The sequence below is a fragment of the Balaenoptera borealis genome (assembly GCF_965194805.1).
Source record: "Balaenoptera borealis genome assembly, chromosome: 13".
Lineage (NCBI taxonomy): Eukaryota > Metazoa > Chordata > Mammalia > Artiodactyla > Balaenopteridae > Balaenoptera > Balaenoptera borealis.
The window spans coordinates 88,854,128-88,879,229 of record NC_138870.1 but is presented as its reverse complement, the minus strand read 5'-3'; the positions used below and the strand labels follow the sequence as shown (position 1 = coordinate 88,879,229).

The 25,102-nt window shown below is 39.1% G+C and overlaps 1 protein-coding gene and 1 pseudogene across 8 annotated transcripts in view; one reads left to right on the top strand and one right to left on the bottom strand.

Moving 5' to 3' along the window:
- The window catches only part of SLC41A2 (solute carrier family 41 member 2), a 133,440-nt gene extending 120,614 nt beyond the window's left edge, over window positions 1-12,826 (top strand). For all 7 annotated transcript variants that reach the window (XM_082349906.1, XM_082349908.1, XM_082349910.1 and 4 more), the window contains one exon: window positions 9,281-12,826. In XM_082349906.1, the coding sequence (XP_082206032.1) occupies window positions 9,281-9,466 (186 nt within the window). In that variant the 3' untranslated portion in view covers window positions 9,467-12,826. The remainder of the gene's footprint in view (window positions 1-9,280) is intronic.
- LOC309609048 (large ribosomal subunit protein uL23 pseudogene) lies at window positions 674-9,271 on the bottom strand (annotated as a pseudogene). Its single transcript has one exon. The product of its transcript is annotated as a large ribosomal subunit protein uL23 pseudogene (transcript).
- Window positions 12,827-25,102: the final 12,276 nt, after the last annotated feature.

The window sequence follows — 25,102 nt, the reverse complement described above, 5'->3', positions numbered from 1 at the left end:
AAGAAGAAGAAGAGAACAACCAAACAAAAAACAAATCCACCAATGATAACAACTGCTAAAAACTATACTAAAAAAAGAAAGAAACAAACAAAAAAAACGGACAGACAGAACCCTAGGACAAATGGTAAAAGCAAAGCTATACAGAAAAATCACATAAAGAAGCATACACATACACACTCACAAAAAGAGAAAAAGGAAAAATATATATGTATATCGTTGCTCCCAAAGTCCACTGCCTTAATTTTGGGATGATTTGTTGTCTACTCAGGTATTCCACAGATGCAAGGTACCTCAGGTTGATTGTGGAGCTTTAATCCGCTGCTCCTGAGGCTGCTGGGAGAAATTTCCCTTTCTCTTCTTTGTTTGCACAGCTCCTGGGGTTCAGCTTTGGATCTGGCCCTGCCTCTGCATGTAGGTCGCCTGAGGGCGTCTGTTCTTTGCTCAGACAGGACGGGGTTAAAGGAGCAGCTGATTAGGGGGCTCTGGCTCACTCAGGCCGTGGGGGGAGGGAGGGATACGGATGCGGGGCGAGGCTGTGGCGGCAGAGGCCAGCGTGACGTTGCACCAGCCTGAGGCATGCCGTGTATTCTCCCACGGAAGTTGTCCCTGGATCACGGGACCCTGGCAGTGGCGGGCTGCACAGGCTCCCGGGAGGGGAGGTGTGGAGAGTGACCTGTGCTTGCACACAGGCTTCTTGGTGGCCACAGCAGCAGCCTTAGCGTCTCATGCCCATCTCTGGCGTCTGCGCTGATAGCCGCAGCTCACACCTGTCTCTGGAGCTCGTTTAGGCGGCCCCCTGAATTCCCTCTCCTTGCGCACCCCGAAACAATGGTCTCTCGCCTCTTCGGCAGCTCCAGACTTTTTCCTGGACTCCCTCCCGGCTAGCTGTGGCTCACTAGCCCCTTTCAGGCTGTGTTCACACAGCCAACCCCAGTCCTCTCCCTGGGATCTGACCTCCGAAGCCTGAGCCTCAGCTCCCAGCCCCCACCCGCCCCGGCGGGTGAGCAGACAAGCCTCTCAGGCTGGTGAGTGCTGGTCGGCACCGATCTTCTGTGCGGAAATCTCTCCGCTTTGCCCTCTGTACCCCTGTTGCTGCGCTCTCCTCCATGGCTCCGAAGCTTCCCCCCGACCACTCCCCGTCTCCACCCACGAAGGGCCTTCCTAGTGTGTAGAAACTTTTCCTCCTTCACAGCTCCCTCCCAGAGGGGCAGGTCCTGTCCCTATTCTTTTGTCTCTGTTTTTTCTTTTTCCTTTTGCCCTCCCCAGGTACGTGAGGAGTTTCTTGCCTTTTGGGAAGTCTGAGGTCTTCTGCCAGCGTTCAGTAGGTGTTCTGCAGGAGTTGTTCCACATGTAGATGTATTTCTGATGTATTTGTGGGGAGGAAGGTGATCTCCACGTCTTACTCTTCCACCATCTTGGAGGTCTCTCCCAATTCTTCCATCTTAAAGAAGCCCGAACTAAGGCTCAGAAAGGTGAAAAGTCATGCCTCTATTCCAATTACCTTTTAAATAAAGGTGGTAAATTCTGAGACAGCGTAAAAATTGATGATCAATGATGATGGCACTAATATTTATTGAGTACTTACTATGTACCAAACATTTGCTTAACACTTTACATGTATTATCTTGTTTCATTTCTGCAACTAGCCCGTGAGTCTCATTTTAGAGATGAGGAAACTAAGACTTAGAGGTTTTTTCACTTGTTGACAGTAACACAGTTATTCAGTGATAGAGCCCCTTCAACACCAGCCGTTGGTTTCAGGCTTATCATGTATAAGTATTTTTCCAGAAACCAAGAGATCAAATAGAAAGAAGACATAGTTTTCCCCTTCTGGGGATTTACATGTTACATCCCTAGAACACAACAGGTAAGATGTACATGTTCGATCAGTAGCTTTCAAATGTTTTTGACCTCAGTAAGAAATATGTTTATATTTAAATAAATGCACGCATATTTATATATTTTATTTATATGTAAGTATATATAATTTCATAGCTGAAATTAAAGTTTTATGAAATATTCTTACTGTGTGTGGTACATGCTGGTACTTTCTTTTTTATCACATGCTGATACCTTCTATTTCATTATATTCATTTTATACTATTTAATATTTTAAGACCAGTTACATTAAATTTACTTCATGCATACTTCATGTATGCATCACCTATTGAAAAAAGATATTTTATGTATGTTAACAAAAGATATTTTACATGTTGGGGAGAGTAAAATGCTCAGTACTGATAGTCCTCCAGAGCTCCTTCAGCTATCTTCTGTTATTTATCTCTATATTGTACTTGGATTGCTAATTTTGCTTTATCGATGTAAAAACTTATCTGTGGACCTATAGTTATCACTTAGCTATCTTACTCTATGCCTTATTTCCCCAACTTTCATCCTCCTAATGTAGTAAGGCTCAATTTTTATTTAATAAATATTATTTATATTCTATGGCTGTAAATATCCTTTATCACAGAGCCACATTATGTATTGCAATATATTTCCTTTCTTTTTATCTCTCTTCAATTTTTTTCTGGAGATAATTGCCCTATTTTTTCACTCACATAGTTTTCTTTATACCTATCCTTAATTTTTTTCAAATGTTCCATCACAACTGTCACCCACCTATAATTAGTCCCTTCCCCCAAACTCTGTTATATCAGATAATTTACCAATTTGCCTTTATCCTAGAGACTTCATTTCCAGAGCACTCCACCCTCCAGCTCTGTCTGGACTCTGTCGCCAGCCCACTGCACAGCTCTTCCCCTGGAGGTTTCCCTCACTCTCTCTTAGGTTGGCACTTCTATTTTCTGGATCTCAGGTCTTTCTCTTTCTTGGTTCTCTCCCTCATTTTGCATCAAAACATTTTCAAGAAAGTTCCAAAGGGAACATGGGAGAATTTTTCTGAGTGCCTGCATGTCTTAAGATGACTATAGTTTACCCTCAACACTCAGTTGATAAACTGGGCACAGAATTATAGACTGGAAATACTCTTCTCTCAGGATTTTGAAGGTATCGCTCCCTTTTCTACTAGTGCTGCTGTTGAAAAGTCAGATTCTTGTTACTTCATATATGACCTGGTTTCTTTTAATTCATGGCAAATAGTTATTATGTTCTTTCTATGTGTCCAGCACTGTTCTAAGTGCTCTGCCCTGTTTAATGCTCATCTCGTCATCTCTATGAGAGAGGGATTGTTTTCCCTATTGTACAGGAAGGCATCTGAGGCATGGAGAGGTTAAGTAGCTTGGAGGTGGGAGAAGACTGTTGACTGGGCACTTTACTGTTGGAGGATCGGGGGTGGTTGGCCATTTCACGGGGAGCCCTGCAAGTTTGAACATCTAACCTCCTCTCTGGGGAGTTATACTCCCGCCTGCCTCTGTTCTTGGAACAAAATAAAGGTCTGAAAGAATCCCACTGTTAACTGTGCAGACTTCCAATTCATCGTCATCCTCTGCCAATACCTCGTAGTGTCTGGTATCCTTGAGACCTGAGTCATTCCCATTCAGTTTCTCTAGAATACATCCCTTTATTCTCCCACCTGGGCAGGACAGTTGAAAGAATGATGAAAGATTGAAGACATTTGCTTACTCCATTCACAGACTTTTATTTTTATTTTTTTTATAGTCAAAACTTTTATATTTAGAATTAGCCAGCTGGACACAGTTTAGATGATCCCAGTTTTGTTGGCAACATCCAAAGCATCGTAGTCAGGAGCCAGTCAGACATATGCCTTCTTCTCTCTGTCAGGCCTGATCAGGGTGTTGACCTTAGCCACGTCAGTGTCATAGAGCTTCTTCACAGTCCGTTTAATTTGGTGCTTGTTGGCCTTGACATCCACAGTGAACCCCAGTGTGTTATTGCCTTCTGTTTTCTTTATGGCTGACTCAGTGGTGAGGGGGAACTTGGTGATGGCATAGTGGTCAAGCTTGTTTCTCCTAGGGGTGCTCTTCTGAGGATATTTGGGCTGCTTCCTGAGCCACAGTGTTTTGGGCCATCAGAAGGCGGATGACATCCAGATCTTTTTTTTGTTGCTGTGGATGCCTTTCAACACTGCTTTCTTGACCTTCAAAGCCTTTGTTTTGGCTTCGGCTTTGGGAGGTCAGCGGCTTCCTTCTTCCCCTGCAGCGCCATCTTCGTGAAGAGTCATTCACAGACTTTAAAATAATCCTTTGGTGTTAGCCTCAGCACTACTTGGTCCTTACAAGTCCAAACTTGTCATGGATTCTACAGGGCATACTTACTGCCTTCCTTTCTCAGGCATCCCCCTGGGTAGGTATTTAAGTAGTAGCCCGGGCAGCCCTGGTCAGTGAGTTGCCGCTGCCCCAGCTGCTTACACTTTGTATTACGAAACACAAATGTACAGGAGATGATAGGAAATAAGATAACCATGTAATTACCACCCAGCTCTATCAACCATTAACAAATTATTTAAGCAACTATTTCAAAATGATCAATAAAAATACATCATACCTATGGTTGGTGCCTCCTAGATATCCCTTCCTAGTCTTATTTCACTCTCTTCCTAGCAGTTATTAGCATTCTAAATTGGTATGTATCGTTGCCATGCATGTTTTTATACTATTGCTACAGATGTGTGTATCTATAAATAACGTGTTGTGTTTCATATTTATAAACCTTATTAGAATCATTTATTTATACTGCTTTTTTCATTCAGCCTTACGCTTTTGAGACATACTCATGTTGATTCATGTAGCTCTTTTTCATTCATTTTATTTATTTATTTTTCAAATATTTATTTATTTGGTTGTACCGGGTCTTAGTTGCAGCAGGCAGGCTCCTTAGTGGTGGCTTGCCAGCTCCTTAGTTGCAGCACATGGACTCCTTAGTTTAGGCAGGCAGGCTCCTTAGTTGCAGCTCCAGGGCTCCTTAGTTGGAGCTCACCAGCTCCTTAGTTGTGGCATGAGAACTCTTAGTTGCAGCATGCATGTGGGATCCATTTCCCTGACCAGGGGTCGAACCCGTGCCCCTTGCATTGGGAGCGCAGAGTCTTATCCACTACGCTACCAGGGAAGTCCCTCTTTTTCATTCATTTTAGCTTCTATATAAGTGTTCAGTTGTATGACCTAACAGTTAATTTAGCCCTTCTTGTTTCAATAGACATTTCAGGTTATTTCCAATTTTCGACTTTTACAGCAGTGATGCAGTGAATATCCTTGCACATCTCTCTTAGTATACATGCATACAGTACACCAAGATATTGGTCTTCCTGGTCCTTGGGTAGCCACATGGGACCTGGGCCCAGCAGAGCCCCTTAGGCTAGCCTCCTTTAGCCTACATAGTTTTATCCTTTTAGGGTTGCAAGAGGGAAAAAAATCATTGTTTCCAGTGGAATTGCTGAACTAAGGAGCTGCACATCTTCACACTTAACACGCAGTGCCACATTACTCTCCAAAGTATTAATAATTGTGCATGTTGCCAATGTGGAGTTCTTTTTTACCAAGACAATGTACTTCACTGATGGATGAGAACTTGGGCTTTAGTGTTAGACTAAACTTGAGTGGATGAGTTTGAGCCTGACTACCTATGAGCTGTGTGATCTTGGGCAGACTTCTTATACTCTATAAGTGCCTTTGTTTCCTCATACCTCAAATAGGGATAGTAAAAATCGATAGCATTTTACAGAGATGTTTTGAAAATTGAATCAGTTCATACACGTTAACCTCTTTGAATACTGCATGGCCCCATAAAGGGCCATTTCAAAAACAATGTTCACTATTATTGTTGTTTAAAAGGTGATTTCTGTCAGCCAGATGGATATGAAATGGAGTTCAGTGTGGTTTTAATTTACATCCCCATATTATTAGTGAGGTTGGGCATCTTTTCATATGTTTATTAGAGCTTTAGGTTTCCTCTTCTATTCTGTTGGATTTTTTCTTTTTCTAAGGAACTGTAAGAGTTCTCTGGATATTCTCTTAGTATTTGAATACTAATTTTTTTGTCAGTTCTGTGTAGTGCAGAGATTTTTTTCCAAGCCTGGGGCATGATTTTTAACTTTATTTATGGTATTTATTGAACCACAGGAATCTTTAATGTAAGTTATAAACAGCTCCTTTAATATATTATGCATTTTATTTATGAAATCATTCCCTACATCAAGGTCTTAAAGACCTTCTCTTACATTTTCTTATAAAACTTTTTGAGTATTGCTTTTTTTTTTTGTAAGATATGCCTAGGAAGATATTGCTTTTTTTAAAAAATAAATTTATTTATTTATCTATTTTTGGCTGCGTTGCGTCTTCATTGCTGCACATGAGCTTTCTCTAGTTGCGGCGAGCGGGGGCTACTCTTCGTTGCGGTGCGTGGGCTTCTCATTGCGGTGGCTTCTCTTACTGCGGAGCCCGGGCTCTAGGTGCGCTGGCTCAGTAGTTGTGGCTTGCGGGCTCTAGAGCACAGCCTCAGTAGTTGTGGTGCATGGGCTTAGTTGCTCCACAGCATGTGGGATCTTCCCAGACCAGGGCTCGAACCCGTGTCCCCTGCATTGGCAGGTGGATTCTTAACCACTGTGCCACAAGGGAAGTCCAAGTATTACTTTTTATATTTGTCTTTACCTGGAATTTATTTGTGAGTATGAGGTAAGGATGCCATTTTAGTTCTATTTTGTGTTTGTGGACCATATGGTCTCTGTCCCAACTACATAATTCTGTCATTGTAGTACTAAAACAGGTTTTTTACCCTCTCTGACTCACTTTCTCCAAGTGAACATTAGAGATGATAACAGTACCTACTTAATAAGAAGGTTGTGAGGATTAAATAATAGACTAAATACACAATAAGTAAGCAAATGAGTAGAGTTGTGTTCCAATAAAATTTTATTTACAAAAAACAGGCAGCAGGTTGAATTTGGCCCATGGGCTATAGTTTGCCAACCCCTGTTCTAGACAAATCTCCCATTCAGTGTAAATGTTATACCACGAATTAGTAAATTATATATCACATATGTATGATGTATGTTATATAAATTTATATAAATATACTCATATTATTAATATATAAATACGTAATGTTATAAAAAATATACAATATGGATTTATTTGTTTGTATTTCCTGCCAATCCCAGAGAAAATAGCTACCCTCATTCTCTTTAAGAATTTTGTTTCCTCCAGCACATATTACTCACACAATCAACAAATTTCTTTACTGAACCTTCATATACTCCAGTAATACAGAGTTTACTACATAATTTGTTACATTTATAGACAGCCCAAATTGGGTTTTTTTTTAAGTTGTTTTGGTGACTTTTGGTAACTTTTACCCTTTACCCTAAAACTCTACCCTCTGACACTGTGTGTTATAAGCTAGTGTCTCCTGACACAATAACCTTCTTAAGTTTACATCTCCTGCCCTCCTTGCCCAGGACAAACAGTTCTTGTTCTCATAGGAGTCTCTTATATGAATGACCTTGTCTCCCGCTGATTCTTATGCCCTCAGTCAGATATCAAGGGTCTACTTTGTGAGCTAGTCACTCTGCTAGGTGCTGGAAGCACAGGGGTGAGCAAGTTCCTAACACACTGCCGAGTTGTGGCCTGACCCATCCAGGGTCCAGTGGGTGACACTCTCTCGGTCTGTACACTATGCTTTTATTAATGTACCTTGAGACTGTGCTGCCTTTTTACCTTTCTCTTCATCTTCCTAAACCGAGGCTCTTATTAATTATCTCAAAGTAAGTATGGCAGATATCAGGCCCGTTTTGGTTTTGTTCTCCTCAAATGAGGAAATTGAGGGTTAATGGTAAGAAGCTTGCCCAGAGTCATATAGCTGATAAATGGCCAAAGTGGAAATCAAATCCAGATCTTATGACTTCCAAATCCAGGATTATTTCTAACATTCCATGCTTCCTCCACACGCAAAACAGATTGTCCTGAAGAACAGGACAATATGATTCCAAAACAGTCTTTGCCATGAAACACTAAGGAAGAATCAGCCTCATACAAAAGAAAACGGGACTTAAAGTACAACCTCTCTCTCTGACTGATGTCCAAAGACATGTGAAGTTCCCTCCTTTGGATTAAGTATATGGCTCTCAGCTTGGACAAGCCACCATCCTTCCTGGTAAAGGTGTCAGAGCTAAACCACAGCACAGAAGTTTGGAACCCAAGGCAGACACCTCACCTTCATGGCCTACTTGTCGGAGTAGTGAAAGGTCACAGACCCTGGGCTCGGCTAGACCTAGGCGGGCTTCCTCCTATACATACCAGTGTTCTCACTACCACAAATAGCAATGTAATAGCAATGACACTGTTAAAATCAACTAATGGCAGACGTCTATTGAAAGTGTATTGTGTGCCAGGCACTGAATTATTCAGTCTGTTATTTAATCCTCACAACATGCTCATGAGAGCAGATGCCATTATCATCTCTAATGTTCATTTAGAGACATAGAGAGGTTAAGTAACTTGCCTATAGTTAGCCAGCAGGTATAGAGATATGCTCTTAACCAGTATCCTGTACTTGCCAACTTGTCCCAAACCAGTGAACATTAACCTCTCTAATCCCAAATCCCTTTTAATACTTTAGGTGTTTGAAAATTAGAGAATCCTCTTACTCTAAATGGATGAAAGAAAAAAATCATGTATCTGATCCCTAAATTCAAAGCATTACAAAGGTCTTAATATTCCTGATATCCTAGAAAATACTTACTTATATCACCTTAGTGTTTGAATAGCCCTTTGAAATATTTTGACCCTGTCTGTCTATAAATATATCTGTATCTGTATCAACAAGTCACTCCTCAGTGCACTTACCTTCTGGTGACTGTTCTTTCCATTGAACCAAAGTTTTCCTTGACAAGCCACCAATGGCCTTATAATTAGTAAGTGAATGGTCAGTTCTCCATCTTTATTTTATTTGATTGTACCTGCAATAGGAGAATGTTATTCCTTATTTTAATTTTTATTTCCTTCTTCGTATGTCTTCTTCCTTCTTCACAGATTTATCATATAGGAAGAAGTTGAAACAACAGTGGTTTGGCAAAATGTACAATACTATTAAATGTAAGGAACATGGTGGTTTGGGGAAGGCTGGAAGAAAATGAGAAGATATATGTGACAAGTTGAAGAAAAACTTTATTAATTGCAGTGATACATAGTATTTTTCTTGTGAAAAGAAAATGTTACTGTCAATTAACTCTTTCTTCTTTTCCAATGAGGTTCTTGACTTAGACGCATGCTGTTCCCTTCAGAGAGCAGTGGCTTAGGCTTACGGCCATGTTTACTGGGCTAGGACTGTCCAGGCGACAGGAGTAATCTTTGGTGTTCTCTTCTAGGTGTTTACCTTGCTGTGGATCGCTGACTGGATGGTCCATCATTTCTGGAGGAAAGGAAAGGACCCGGATAGCTTCTCCATCCCCTATCTGACGGCATTGGGTGATCTGCTCGGGACAGCCTTGTTAGCCTTAAGTTTTCATTTTCTTTGGCTTATTGGAGATCGAGATGGAGATGTTGGAGACTAATAAATCCTACAAACTGCTCTCAAGTTACCAAGAAGGAAAACACAAAGACAACCACTTATGGCTCTTTTTCAAAAATTTTAATTCAGTAGTTTGATTTCTGAGAGGGTAATCTTCAGTTGGCCCTGATTCCATTAAATGGCCTTAACATTTTTTTTTTAAAGAATTTGTGCTGAAACCAGAATGAACAGTATTTGTGCTGCTTTTCATAGAATAAATGATAATTTGACATAGACATAGACACAAGCTCAAGCTCTGAAATTAATTAAATAGGAAAGAATATAGGATGTTTACAATGAATAATTTTAAAACCACAGACGTAGCAGAAATGTAATGCATTACTGTTTAACTCATAATGCCACGTTAAAGGAAACAGAGTTCTGGTTTAGCCTTTCTTGTCTCACAGATGTGTTGTACTGCAAAGCAGACTTTAAAATGAAAGGGGCCCAACCAAGCTTGTAATAGTTCTAACTATGCCCACCTCTCTGCCAGCTGAGGATCCATTTACCAATTACTTTGCTCCTAACCTGACCTCAATATGTTCTGCTGAGTATGAGATAAACTCACTTTTACCTGTTTGTATGAATTTCCCTGTGCTGATGCTAATTTAATTTCAACTCTGCACGTTCTCAGCAGGCTACCCTTTAAACACAGAATGGCCTTTAATGAAAGCAATGGGTCATTTTTTTTTTTTGGCCGTGCCATGTGGCATGCGGGCTCTTAGTTGCCTGACCAAGGATCGAACCTGTGCCCCTGCATTGGGAGCTCAGAGTGCTAACCACTGGACCGCCAGGGACGTCCCATCAGTGGGTCAGTTTTGATCATTGATTTGTTGAAAGAATGTTGATCTTTTTCTGAAGACTTTATAGTCCAAAATGAGATAACATGAGCTGTGTTTGTAGAAACAAGATGATGTGAGAAATCGTGTGTGTGTGCGTGTGTGTGTGTGTGGTGTGTGAAAGAGAGAGACAGAAGCTTTTGATGGAGAGCTTAATCTTTGCTAAAAATTGTTGATAGCAAAGATCATAGTGGGATATTAGCATTCTGTGGTTATTCTTTAGCACATTTTATTGGTATGCTTTTGTCATGTGGTGCAAAAATTTTGCTTCTGGCCAGAATTTAGTATTTGTTACCTACCTTATAATTAATACTTTCTTCTCATTAAAAAAAACTGTACCATTTAATATAACCAAGCTATCATAAGATTTAGAATGAGCAAATGATTCATTCACTCCTCTTAAGAACTCTATTGAAACTTGTAGGCTTACCATTTTAAAGGAGAAATTGGTGGGGTTACTTCGGTTATTGTTCATGCCTGTGCACATCATCTGTTTGCACAGGCTGATTTCTACGTGGGAGACTATCAGGTACACTACTATGTTTCTCAAATATTTTTCTAAAACTCTGATTGTATTCTGAACACTTGATCAACACCTTAGTTATTCAATAGGTAAGCATTTTTATATTACATATAGTTCATTTTTTTAAAAAATGCAGTGGAATCTCTCAAGACTGTCAGATATTTAATAATTTAACTGATAAAGGGAAGAAGAAATGCACATTGACTTTGATCGTTGTGGTTTAAGTTGTCAATTAGTGTTAACATTATATAAGTAGTAGGTTGTTTATAAATATATTGGGGGAAGTGTTCCTATTAAGCTCTTTAAAATAAGGGGACTGTGGTTTAGAGTTATATATTTTTGCTTATTTTGAAAATTTATTCCATTCTTCTGCCTTATAATGAAGCTACTGAGGCAGAGAACTGAACTAATTATAGAATTTCTCCTTTGGAGAGTTATATTGTCACATAGTGAACATTCTTATAAAAGAAAGAATGATTAAGTTGATGACTATTTAGCTGCAAGATTTTTTATTTTTAAAATATCCATAAATAATTTCTTGGATTTTATTGTAAAGCATTTGTAAATTACTTATTTACATTTGGGCTATATGATTCAGAAGGATTTATATTTCCCAGTGATTTCTATTTTCATTTTTTTAACCTAAAGAAGTGCACAGGAAACCACATTTTTAAAGCATTTACCAACAACTTTAGTGCATTACATATTCCAAAACACATTCAAATACATGTATTATTTAGTACTCACAACAGTACATGTGACATAGGTCAGGTAGATATTCCTATCTCTATTTTACAGCAGAAGAAACTGAAAATCAGAGAAGGTACATTTTTAATGTTGCACAGCTACAGAGTACCCAAATTGTGATTAAGTACAGGTCTCCAGTCTCCTAAGCCAGTTCTATTTCTGTGACCCTCCAAATGTACCAAGAGTACCTAACTCATTAACTGATAGGAAATCAACTAGAGAAACAGGATTTTCTAAAGTAGAATAGAGTATTGCTACGTCTCTCCAATTTCAGACAGGGAAATCTTCACTTAATATATCTTGATGGTAAGTATAGCCAACTCTAAATTATTCATGTTCCTAAGACCAAGGAAATCAAAGATAAATGAATACTTTGGAAGAAAGAACAATGCCTTATTTCATAGAATATTTAATTGCCACCACCCTTCCCAGATCTAGCCATTTTCCATGAGATGCTAATAGATAACTAGGATGATTGATATGGGTTCTGTCCCCTCTCTCTTTTGCTACCCAATCTTGGTTACAGCAACAAAATGTCTAAAAGACATGTAACGGGAAAAAAAATAAAGACATGGAAAAATCAGTCACCAATTAGCTGAATTAATTTATAAAAGAGGTTTAAATTCCTTTTAAAAAATTTTACTGGTTTTTTGAAAGCGTTTTCATAAGTGGAACCAATAAGATAACTTTGCCTACCCACAAAAATCATTTATTATCAGTCTTATATACAGCAAATTCACAATATTTATTTTTATACAACATAAGTTTGCTTTCTAAACTTCTTCCCTTCACTAATTTATCAGGCACTTTATTTAAATACAGATAGTCTTTTCAAAGACATTTTTTATTTTTTCCCTCCAATCATTTTTTTCTTTAAAAAATAAAGTTTCTTAGAACCTAATAAAATAGAAACTGATGGTAATGTATCTTCTGGGAGACATCAAAAATTCCACGACGTAGACTATCAATGATGTAGCCAAGGGAAGTACATTTTGAAGGGTCTTTCAGTAATTGGGCTTCCTTGCCTTATGATATGGCTCTAGTATAGTATACCCATTTATAATGGGCATCTGCCATCTTTGAATTGTTGTAAACCAAATAATAAAATTTAAGATGTATTTACCCAGCCTTGTTGTACTTACTTCTTGATAAACCAGATGAACACTGAGCTTGTGTGGAACTCACCCAGAAGAGACTGGGTGGTCCGTGTATATATGTTGTGTTTATGAGCATAATAAATTGGGCTTTGACCATACCTAGATCTCCACTCCATTGCTTTACCACTTTTTCACTGTTAGGGTCTCTCCTCATTATTCAGCTTAGGTTCCTTGGCCCATCAATCTGTACATCCTCAACTGCCTCCTTCATACTTACTGGACAGCTCTGGTTAAATACAGCTCTCTGCCTATCCTTTGCCTACATTTGAACAGCTGAATATGGTTCATGAAGAACCCATGACTGCTAGGACAGATCTTTACATTCATAACCTCAGACATCAAGTTAACCCTCAACTGCCCAGCAACCTCCTCTGTTTCTCTAATCACTTCACTCTCTGGGAGATCAGGCTTTTGTCCCCACCACTCTACTGAAAGTACCCCGTCAGGGTCACCAGCAGTCTCCATGTTGCAAATCCAGAGATCAGTTCTCAGTAAAAATCCTCATCTTACTCAGCCTCTAAAGGTATATGACAGAGTCTCCTTCCTCCTTGAAATACTTTCTTCACTTGGCTTACAAAAAAGTCTGCCTTTTGCTTTCTTTTCTGCACCACTGGAAGCCTCCTCTCTGTCTTGCTGGTGGTTCCTCCACCTCTCAGTCTCTAAGTGTTGGAATGCCCTACAGCTCAGTTTTTATTACCGTTTCTCTATTTTTTATCCGTAGGTGACCTCACCTATCTCATTGTTTCAAATGCCATCTATAACTATTATTCCTAAATTTCTCAGTCTGGACTCTCACCCGAGTTCCACATTTGTATTTCCATACTAAACAACCAATGGATCACTGGAGAAATCACAGAGGAAATGCTTAGAGACAAATGAAAATGAAAACACAATGATCCAAAACCTATGGGATGCAGCAAAAGCAGTTCTAAAAGGAAAGTTTATAGCAATACAGTCTTACCTCTGGAAACAAGAAAAACATAACCTTACACCTAAAGCAACTACAGAAAGAACAAACAAAACCCAAAGTTAGTAGAAGGAAAGAAATCATAAATATCAGCAAAAATAAATGAAATAGAAATGAAGAAAACAATAGAAAAGGTCAATGAAACTAAAAGCTGGTTCTTTGAAAAGATAAACTTGATAAACCTTTAGCCAGACTCATGAAAAAAAAAGGAGATGGCTTAAATCAATAAAATTAGAAATGAAAAAAGTTACAACTGAAACCACAGAAATACAAGGGATCATAAGAGACTACTGCAAGCAGCTATGTGCCAATAAAATGGACAACCTGGAAGAAACTGACAAATTCTTAGAAAGGTACAATCTTCCAAGACTGAACCAGGAAGAAATAGAAAACATGAACAGACCAATCACAAGCACTGAAATTGAAACTGTGATTTTAAAAACTTCCAACAAAAGTCCAGGACCAGATGGCTTCACAGGTGAATTCTATCAAACATTTAGAGAAGAGTTAACACCTATCCTTCTGAAACTATTGCAAAAAATTACAGGGGAACACTCCCAAACTCATTCTATGAGGCCACCATCACCCTGATACCAAAACCAGACAAAGATACCATAAAAAAAGAAAATTACAGGCCAATATCACTGATGAACATAGATGCAAAAATCCTCAACAAAATACTAGCAAACCGAATCCAACAATACATTAAAAGGATCATACACCATGATCAACTGGGATTTTATTTTAAAGACTTTTTTTAATGTGGACAATTTTTAAAGTTTTTATTGAATTTGTTACAATATTGCTTCTGTTTTATGTTTTGGGTTTTTGGCCGTGAGGCATGTGGGATCTTAGCTCCCCAACCAGGGATCGAACCCACACCCCCTGCATTGAAAGGTGAAGTCTTAACCACTGGACCACCAAGGAAGTCCTGATGAAGTAGGATCAGTTCAAGTGGGATTTATCCCAGGGATGCAAGTATTCTTCAATATCAGCAAATCAATCAGTGTGATACACCACATTAACAAACAAGAATAAAAACCATATGATCATCTCAATAAATGCAGAAAAAGCTTTTGACAAAATTCAACACCCATTTATGATAAAAACTCTCCAGAGTTTTTATCTCCAGGTTTTATCATACCTCAACATAATAAACGCCATATATGACAAACCCACAGCTAACATCATATGCAACAGTGAAAAGTTGAAAGCATTTCCTCTAAGAGCAGGAACAAGACAAGGATGTCTACTCTGCACCACTTTTATTCAACATAGTTTTGGAAGTCCTAGCCACAGCAATCGGAGAAGAAAAAGGAATCCAAATTGAGAAAGAAGAAGTAAAACTGTCACTGTTTGCAGATGACATGATATTATACATAGAGAATCCTAAAGATGCTACCAGAAAACTACTAGAGCTCATCAATGTATTTGGTAAGGTTGCAGGATACAAAATTAATACACAGAAATTTCTTGCATTTCTATACACTAACAATGAAAGATCAGAAAGAGAAATTAAGGAAACACATTTGTATTTCCAAATGCCTGTTGAACAACTCCACTTGACTACTAGGTATCTTAAACATTTAAACAACAGTATCAACCTCTTTGACCTAATTGACATGTATAGACCACTATTCCAACAACTACAGAATACGCATTAAGGGTTAATCTCCTTAATATATAAAGAACTTCTATAAATCAGGAAGAAAAAGACCAACAACCCAATAGTATAATAGCCAAAGACATAGTAAAACAAAATAGATGCTCAATAATTGCTCAAAATAAAAGAAGTGCTAATTAAAACCACACTGGGAATTCCCTGGCGGTCCAGTGGTTAAGACTCTGCACTTCCACTACAGGGGGCGTGGGTTCCATCCCTGGTCAGGGAAGATCCTGCATGACATGTAGCATGGCCAAAAAAATAAATAAATAAAATAAAAAATAAAATAAATACATTTAAAAAAATTTCTTCAACTGGACAACCTCTTTACTTCCCCAGGGCATTTGCCTGTGCTGCACCCATATCTTTGAAGGCTCTTCCCCTCACTCTTCCCAAGCTAATCCCTTAAAAAGAAAAAAAAGAAAACCACACTGAGATACCACTTCTTACCTATCAAGTTGGCAAAAATACAAAGTCAGAACAGTCTCTTGGCAAGGCTGTAGGGAAACAGACAAAATTGCTAGTGGTAAATGATAATTTTACCATGATAAAATGATAATAACTCTGTACAGGGGAATCTGGCCATATCTACTAAAATTACAGATGCACTTACCATTTGATCCTATAGTCCCACCATCAGACCCAGCCAAGTGAAGCCCCTGCCCTGAGCCCTCTGCCACGTGCAGTGATTATAAAGGTATGGCCAGTGGGCTAAATCCAGTTCACTGCCTATTTTTGTAAATAGTTTTATTAGAATGTTGCCATGCCCATTTGCTTACATACTGTAACCAAATATTTTTGGCTGCTTTTCCTCTATAACAGCAGAATTGAGTAGCTGGCAGAGAGACCAAACAACCTGCAAAACCTAAAGTATTTACTCTCTGGGCCTTACACACAAAAAAGTTCACCCACCCCTGCTTCCTCAGATTTTACTTCTAAGTCCCCCTCCGGTACCTGGGACTAGCCAGGATCAGCAGTGCCATCCGGGTAGGCTGCCCAACCTGAATCTGGTCCTGTATGGGCTCCAGTTGCCAGAAGCAGACAGTCCTTGGACTTGAACCTCAGATCTCTTTCGTCAGCATTCTGATTGCAGCATCATTTCTGGCCTAGAGCATCCAAATGTGGGGAGGTGGTGGCAGGCATCCTTTACTCTCTGCCCCCACTGCTTGCAGCCGGGAGGGTCTCCCCACCCTCCTGCAGGCTCCACGCTGTATGTCAGGCAGTCCTCCAGGGGTGGCCACTGCTTTCTCCCCAGAAGGCTCCACAATTGGCCCTTCCAATGGATGTCCTTTCTTGCCTCCAGTTGATGTGGTAATGCCATGCTCTCCCAGGTCAGTCTTAAATTGTGCTGGACAGCCATTCACTGTGTGGATGGGACCATTCTTCTCAATATGCTCCTGGGCCCTCGCCTAGGCTCCCCACTGGTGACAGTGTGTGGAAGGCAGGGGTTGTTAACAAAATATCCAACGACACTTGTTAAAGATGGTAAGGCACCATCTTGACTCAGGACCATCATGATAGATATAGGGACAGCTGCAGTGGGATTTTACAGTGTGGCAGAGAGGTGGGGCTCAACTCCAAATACAGCACAAGCAAAAGAGCAGGGTGGGTGTGAGTGGATGGAAAACTACTAAGAGGAAACATCAGGAATAAGAGCAATTCTGGCTAAACTGACATAATGGGATTCTTTGCTGAAGACAGGCCAGGGTGATCAAACATTGTCTGGGAGAAGGTGGAAGATGAAGAACCCATCAGATATCGAGAGTGATCAGATATCAGGGGTAAGGGGTTCTGGTTAAACTGACTTAGGGTTCTTGCTAAAACTGGATTTTACAAGGAAGTGCATAGATGGACCTAGGAGAAGTTTCCAGAGCCTGACTAAAATTTGAATCTTTGTCAGGGTGCAGTCAACACTGAAAGAAATCACACCTAGAAATGCAGTAACCACAGCCTAAGGGTTCAAGAGATGGCATGGTTGGAAAACGTGTTGCTCTGCATTTACACTATAGAATTCCAAATGGCAAATTTTATATGATCAGAAAACAAATTATCGTTCACGGTTTCCTGCACACCTCTGGTAAGACGAGTGTTTGTGGCTGCCATTAACAAAGCACCAGAACGACCTTTGAGAAAGCCGTTGGAAGTCCATATTCACTGGGGTAAGATGGATGATGTGGCAACACGAGTAATGTCGTAAACAGCAGTAAATAATTGGTATTAGGGAACTGCAGAGGCCAGAAAATCTATACTGTTTCCATACAAATAGGTTCTGAAGAGCCAGAGCATTGCAAGTAGTAACAGTTTTACTCTCTTTATCTTCACAGTGGGAGACATTAGCCAGGAATGGCACATTTGACGATAAAGAACACAGAAGATGGTGCCTGGACACTATGAAGAACCTTTGCATTCATTGAACAATCAACAAAGATGTAAGTACCTCTTTTCTACTCATTATACCAAATTTTCATCGATATATCTGTATACTTCACATGGGCCCAAGACTTTTGTAAAATATTTAAAATTCAAATTGCTTATGAGGTCCAGGGACTTGCAAAGCTTTTCCTGGAGCCCCGCACACCCTAGAGGTCACTCGACATCCAATTTTTGGAATCTAAATACAGATATTCCCAAATATCTATGTAATGGTGTACTTCAAGGTTATTCATTGTAGCTTTGTTTATAATCGCAAAGGAAAACAACTCAGGGTCCTGGTGGAATAAATTGTGGTACAATCACACCATTGAACATAGCACAACTGGGAGACAAGAGGAGTGAGAAATATCTCTACAAACTGATAGGGGGAGACATCCAGGAGAAAGAATGAGGTGAAAAAGGCAAGGCATGGAAAAGTGTGTAAAATATTCTCCTTTTTTGTAAGAATGAGGGAAATAAGGATAAATATTTGAGAAAGAAACACTGGAAAAAGGGGGGGGGGGGGAATTGTTACCTATGGGGACAAAGAGCAATAGGGTGCCCAGTGACGGGGACAGGAACAAGACTTGTCAGTGGGTACTTTTTACGTCATTTTGATTTTTGAACCGTGTGGGTATTACTTCTGCAAAAAATAATGCAAAATTTTTACCTGAAAAATATATTCTTTGACCTACTGATCCCACTTCTAGAAATCTGTTCTAAGAGAATAATCAGAATGTACATTGCAGCAATTTTCAGCTTGAAATTTCTCATTTGCAAACAGCCTAAAAGTTAAAAAAAAGATTAAATATTTAAAGATTAAATACAATATGTTATACAGTCAATGAATTCATATTTGAAAAATCCTTTGATGAGTTAGAAAAACATTTGTGACAATGTGCGACCAGCACTGTGTACAAAATGACTGATGGAATGATTCCAATTTTTTAAATCATCAAAATATTTTAAATGTTTTTTCCTCTGGATGATATGATTACAGATACTTTTTTCTTTTTAAAACTCTTCTGGATTGTTCAAATTTTCATTATTTTTTGAGTTCCTTCATAATTATTACTTTTCTAGACAATCAATCCCTATCTCTAATTAGCATTTAGTCATTGTTCAGCCTCTTAAAAAGAAAAAAAAGAAAGATCATGGGCTGTCAGGTGCAAAGAGGAAATGGCAAGGAAGAGGAGCAGCCTGCTGTCCAGAGAGTTGGCGATTCTGTCCCCTCTCCTGTCAAATTGCCAGGTCTCTGTACAGTAAGCTGTTCCTGCCCCCTCTTCCTCACCATTTCCTCTCTGCTTTGCACCTGACACCCCATGACCTTTTCTCTTTCCTCATCTTCTTTGACCACTGGGCTACATCTCAGGTTTGCCAAGATTTTCTTACTTATGACTTTGGTTTCCTAGGTATAATGACAGGCAGGAATAAGCAGAGCTCACATCCCAGCTTTAGCCCTTCCTAGCTGTGTGTCAGTGGGCCACATCCCTCATCCTAGACTTTTAATTTGACAAATATTTGAATCTACCTAGCCGATTGATTCAATTTAACTCAAATATTTATTGAGCACCTCTTTTATGCTAGGCATTATTCTAGGAGCTGGGGCACATTGGTAAACAACTCAGATAATAAAGTCTGTATGGGAGCTATATTCTAGAGTGGAGATTGAAAATCAATCAGATGATGATGATATCAGTAGAGCAGAGGGAAGCAGAGTACCTTACATGAGATGTTCAGAGAAGAAGCCCTCTGTAGCGCTTTGAGCTACAATCTGTGTTTCTAGAAAGGGCCACATGTGAAAACCTATGGAGGCTTAGCATTTCAGACAAAGGAAATGCAAATGTAAAGTCCTTGAGGAGAGAATGAGCTTGATCTACTCTAGAAACTGATGGAAGGCTAGTGTCTAACTAGACACATGCTTCTTTTTTTTTTTTTTTAAGTATTTTACATTTTATAATTTTTTTTCAAAATATTTCTATAACTTTTTTAAAATTAATTTTTATTGGAGTCTAGTTGCTTTATAATGTGTTAGCGTCTACTGCACAGCAAAATGAATCAGACATACATATACATTTATCCCCTCCCTTTTGGATTTCCCTCCTATTTAGGTCACCACAGTGCATTAAGTAGAGTTCCCTGTGCTACACAGTATGTTCCCCTCAGTTGTCTATTTTGTACAAAGTATCAATAGTCTATATGTGTCAATCCCAATCTCCCGATTCCTCCCATCCCACCCCTTAACTCCTTGGTATCCATACATTTGTCCTCTATGTCTGTGTCTCTATTTCTGCTTGGCAAATAAGGTTAGATGACATGCTTCTTAAGAATAGGAACCATGTCGTACTTTTCCTTTATTCTCCAAAGCACAAATTGTGTATGAGTGCATACACAATTACATATTGTTTGGTAATGGTGAGCAATTTTCTAGCATGTTCAGAGCATATATGACTGATTCAGAAGAAATTCTTTTAACTATGGTGGATTTAAATTTCATTTAAATTCAAAGGTTGACTTACAACTAAAGTCTTCCATCACTTAGCTAACCCAGACTGAAAGATGGAGTGCTACATTTACCTGTGGATGTTGTTGACAGGGAGCATGGAAACGCCCTCTGGCCTGGGCTGTGTTGTCATGTTTCTCTTTTCAGTATATATCTGACATCAGAATCTCCATTTTAATAAACATTACACTAACTTTGGAGCCATATTGAGCTACTAATTTGGTATTCTATCCCTCAATAAACCTATTTTCGATGATTCAAATAGTTACCAAAAATGCATTTTTTTCAACAGAGGGGCTCTATCTATGTTGTATTACTTATTTGCCACCTCATTGTTATACAGGAGAATCATTACTCATCATTAAACTTATTTTTAATTTTTTAAATTTGTGCACTTTTTTATTGTGGTAAAATATACATAACATAAAATTTAGCATTTTAACCATTTTTAGCGCACAGTTCTGTGGCATTAAGTACATTAAGTTCATTCACATTGTTGTACACCCGTCACCACTATCCATCTCCAGAACTTTTCCGTCATCCCCCATCATCAAATTTAAAAAAATGTTTTAACCCCGTTGTTACCATCCATAGAACATTTACCTAAAGATGCCCATGTAGAGGGAGAAGTTGGACTGTAAATCAATCACTGCAATTTGCCTTTATGACTTTTCACTTAGGATGTATATTTGGAGCCAACATACATTTTATCCATAGATCTTAATACCAGCAACTTCTAAATCTGCAGTCACACAGAGCCTCTGTTTGTCTCTAGTTTCAGCTGCTCTGGATGAAGATATCCTGTCTCTTTGAAGTATATTTTCCGGCATTTCCAAAAGGACTTTTGTGAACACCACATTTTAAGTCAGACCACTCCAAACACACTCTACACATGTGGAAAACTCTTCCAGGCATTTTCATGTAGTGCAGTGGCAAACACACCAGGAACTTCATTACATTCTGATGGATGATAAGGGCTCAGTGTGTCAACACAAATAATCAATAACCAAACAACAATAGGAACAGAAAAGAGTTTTATTTGAGCCAAACTGAGGACTATAGCCTGGGAGACAGCCTCTCAGATAACTCTGAGGAACTGCTCTAGAGAAGCATGGTTTTCAGCACAGTTTTATATCTTGTCAGAACAAAGAACATCAAACAAGTCAAGGATACCTTCCTTCAAGGTTTCAAAAAAAAAAAAAAATCAGCATGTACACAGTGAGTCAGTATGGCCTTGGCACAGGGAGGACCAGAATTGGCATCCCAGGAAGGGAGGCATTTAATCATTATTTTTAACATGGACATTCTTTACTTCTGGTCAATGCACCCTTTTCTTTAGTGATTAAAGCAGATGTACAATGTATGTTTGATAGGCCATAAACAGGCTGTTTTAGTTAGCATAAAATTCAAGTTAGCTCATATATAAGCCAGAATGACTTCCCCAGACTTCAATATGTGAACATTTCTCCCATTAAGTGTCTGGCATATAATTAGACCTCAATAAACAGTCACTATCAGTGAATTCACCAGAAAGCCAGCTGATTTACCAAAAAAGCACAGCTCTGAAACAACATGCACCTGGGTTCTAATCTCAGTTCCACCCTTATGCAACCATGGGCCTGACTTTAGGCAAATCAACCTCTTTGAGGATCAGTTTCCTTCTTCATAAAACAGTGATGATAACTACCTTACAGATTTCACAAAGATGAGGAATAAAGTATGTATATTATAAGGGCTGAATGAAGAGTAATTATTGGGAGACCATGTTTTCCACAATGTTTTCAGTTAAATAGATCCTCTTCTGTTTGGTGTGTTCTAGAGATATGAATGCTGGGTTTGAATCCTGCCCCTGAATGAGCAGCTCAACCTCCGGCAGTTCATTTAACCTCCAAGACTCAAGTTTCTCATTCATCAGAAGGGGGTAGACTGTCAATCCCAATTTCCCAATTCATAGAGGAGAAATATTTTGCATTTTGGTTCACAAAAGAAGACTTGTACAACACTGAAGAGAGATATTTGTTATATTTGGATTTCAGTGGCTTTATTAATGCACCATTTTCATAAAAATAAATTGCACCTACTTAAAATATAAAAAAAAAAAGAAGGGAGTAGTGATTCCTACCTCACGAGGTGGTAGGGAAAATTTAAAAGATCAAGTGTCTGGAACGAAATAGGCAGGTGGGATGTGCTTGACAAATATTAGTTTTTCTACCTTCCCCTAAACTATTTCTATAAGATTGAAATAATAACAGTAGAATCAAGAATTACAGACTGAAATATCTGTGAGAAAATCAAGTCCACCTGAGTTGTCCACCCAAATGCAGGAGAGTCCCCCCTCTGAAGGGTATGGCATCAACTCCAGGGGTAAGACACACACTGTCCATTCTTCTGAACTCAGGTATCAGTGACGGATATGATAACAGTTCACAACACTGAGTCAGGAGGTGTGGTCTTTAGTGCAGTCATTTGGTAGTTGCCGTTGCTGTTTTAATCGTAAGGTCAAAGAGTCTTTGGGAAACCAGAGACAGAAAAAAAATGGTTTTAAATATGGAAAACCTGCACAGTTACTACTGAATTTTGGGAAACTAAATTGCCAATCCATACACTGTGGTTTTGCAGGGGGCATTTGGCTGGTTATAGGAAGGAAAAATTGCTATTAAGGAGAAAGGAAAGAAACAACTCTATTGTTTCCACATTTTAGAGGGCAGACCAGTTTCAAGATGGCAGAATGGCCAACACTGAAATCTCACCCCTTCTCGCCAAATCCAGAAAAATGATAGATAAAAATGGAAAAAAAATTGTAAAGCCCCCCCAGCAAGAGCTGCCCCCTCCACCTCCACAGCTTCTTCTCACTTCTGCTAACGCGTTTGCAAGTTCTACTCCCTAATGCATGTTTCCTCTGAGAGCTGTGACAGGGGAGCCACAGTAGCTCAGAAAACAGCTGGGAGAATTCTGAGCTCGTGACAAGAATGACAGAGCACAGGAAGAAAGTCGACCTGATAAAAAGAGATTCATCAGATGTGTTCTGGGGGCGGGTGAGAGGTTGCGGGTGGAGGGAGCAGCCTGTTTGAGGTACTCCCTAGTGGGCATTTCTGGTAATGACAGGCAAGGTCGCTGGGCAGAGCTGGAAAGAGAATTTTTCTGCATGAGACTATTTGTCTATTTCTCCCATTTATTCAGTCATTTATTTATGTCAGTATGGACTCATGGACATTTCTTTTATACTTTGGCTTATAATCCAATACTATTTTATTATTTTGTAACATCTTTATTGGAGTATAATTGCTTTACAATGTTGTGTTAATTTCTGCTGTATAACAAAGTGAATCAGCTAGATGCATACATATATCCCCATAGCCCCTCCCTCTTGAGCCTCCCTCCCACCCTCCCTATCCCACCCCTCTAGGTCGTCACAAAGCACTGAGCTGATCTCCCTGTGCTATGCAGCTGCTTCCCACTAGCTATCTGTTTTACATTTGGTAGTGTATATATGTCCATGTCACACTCTCATTCGTTGCAGCTTACCCTTCCCCCTCCCCGTGTCCTCAGGTCCATTCGCTACATCTGCGTCTTTATTCCTGTCCTGTCCCTAGGTTCTTCAGAACCTTTTTTTTTTTTTTGGATTCGATATATATGTGTTAGCATACGGTATTTGTTTTTCTCTTTCTGACTTACTTCACTCTGTATGACAGACTCTAGGTCCATCCACCTCACTACAAATACCTCAATTTCATTTCTTTTTATAGCTGAGTAATATTCTATTCTATATATGTGTCACATCTTCTTTATCCATTCTTCTGTCGATGGACACTTAGGTTGCTTCCATGTCCTGGCTATTGTAAATAGTGCTGCAGTGAACATTGTGGTACATGACTGTTTTTGAATTATGGTTTTCTCAGGGTATATGCCAATACTACTTTATTTTATTGCTCAAATTTTGCCCAGCTCTGGCCATTAGGAGCTCTTTTCTTTTCAGTAGCCTCCTGTATCACTTTGACACACCCCATTCTTGTGGGGTTTGTGTTCTGTTTTTTCTTTTTGTGTGCTTTCTTACGTTCTAGCACTACAAGATGCTCCCAGCTCATCCCTTTTTTTTTTCCTATAGTGCTTTGAATTAATAGAGTTCGATATGGATTTTTAATGTATATGTCCTCAATATTTGTAGTGTGTTATCGCAGGACTCCAGAGAATAGAAAAACTATTTTACTGCAGTTAGATTTTTTTCCAGGACTAATTCTTTCCCATATATTATGCATACATGGTGTCTGGAAAGGAGAACATCGTCCACCCTACCCTTGTATTGTTTCCTCTTGGTCTGAGAAAAGAAGCAATCTCCTGTGATGGATATAAACACTTACTAGCTTTGTGTGTCATAAGAGATGTTAGAATGTCTTTCTATTCCAGAGGCTATATCATGTTTCCTGAAAGTACTGTAGTACCAGCATCTTCAACTTACTGGGCTGTTTGTCTTTTGAGCAGTAAGAGCTCTTCATATATAAATTCTCTGTGAAATATGTGCTTTGCAAATTTTGGAGAACTTGCCTATTCACTTTTTTAAAATAAAATTTAAAATTTTTATTTTTTTACATATACTTGACATATAACATTCTATCAGTTTCAGTTGTACAACATAATAATTCCGTATATGTATATATTGCGAAATGATCACCCCAATAATTCTAGTTACCATCCATACCCACACTTAGTTACAATTTTTTTCCTTAAGACTAGAACTTTTAAGCCTCATCTTTTACATTTCCTGCCCCAGTCCTAGAATCAGCAATTTCTCCAAGGAGCCCTGATTCCTTTTATTGGAGAATTAGAAACCA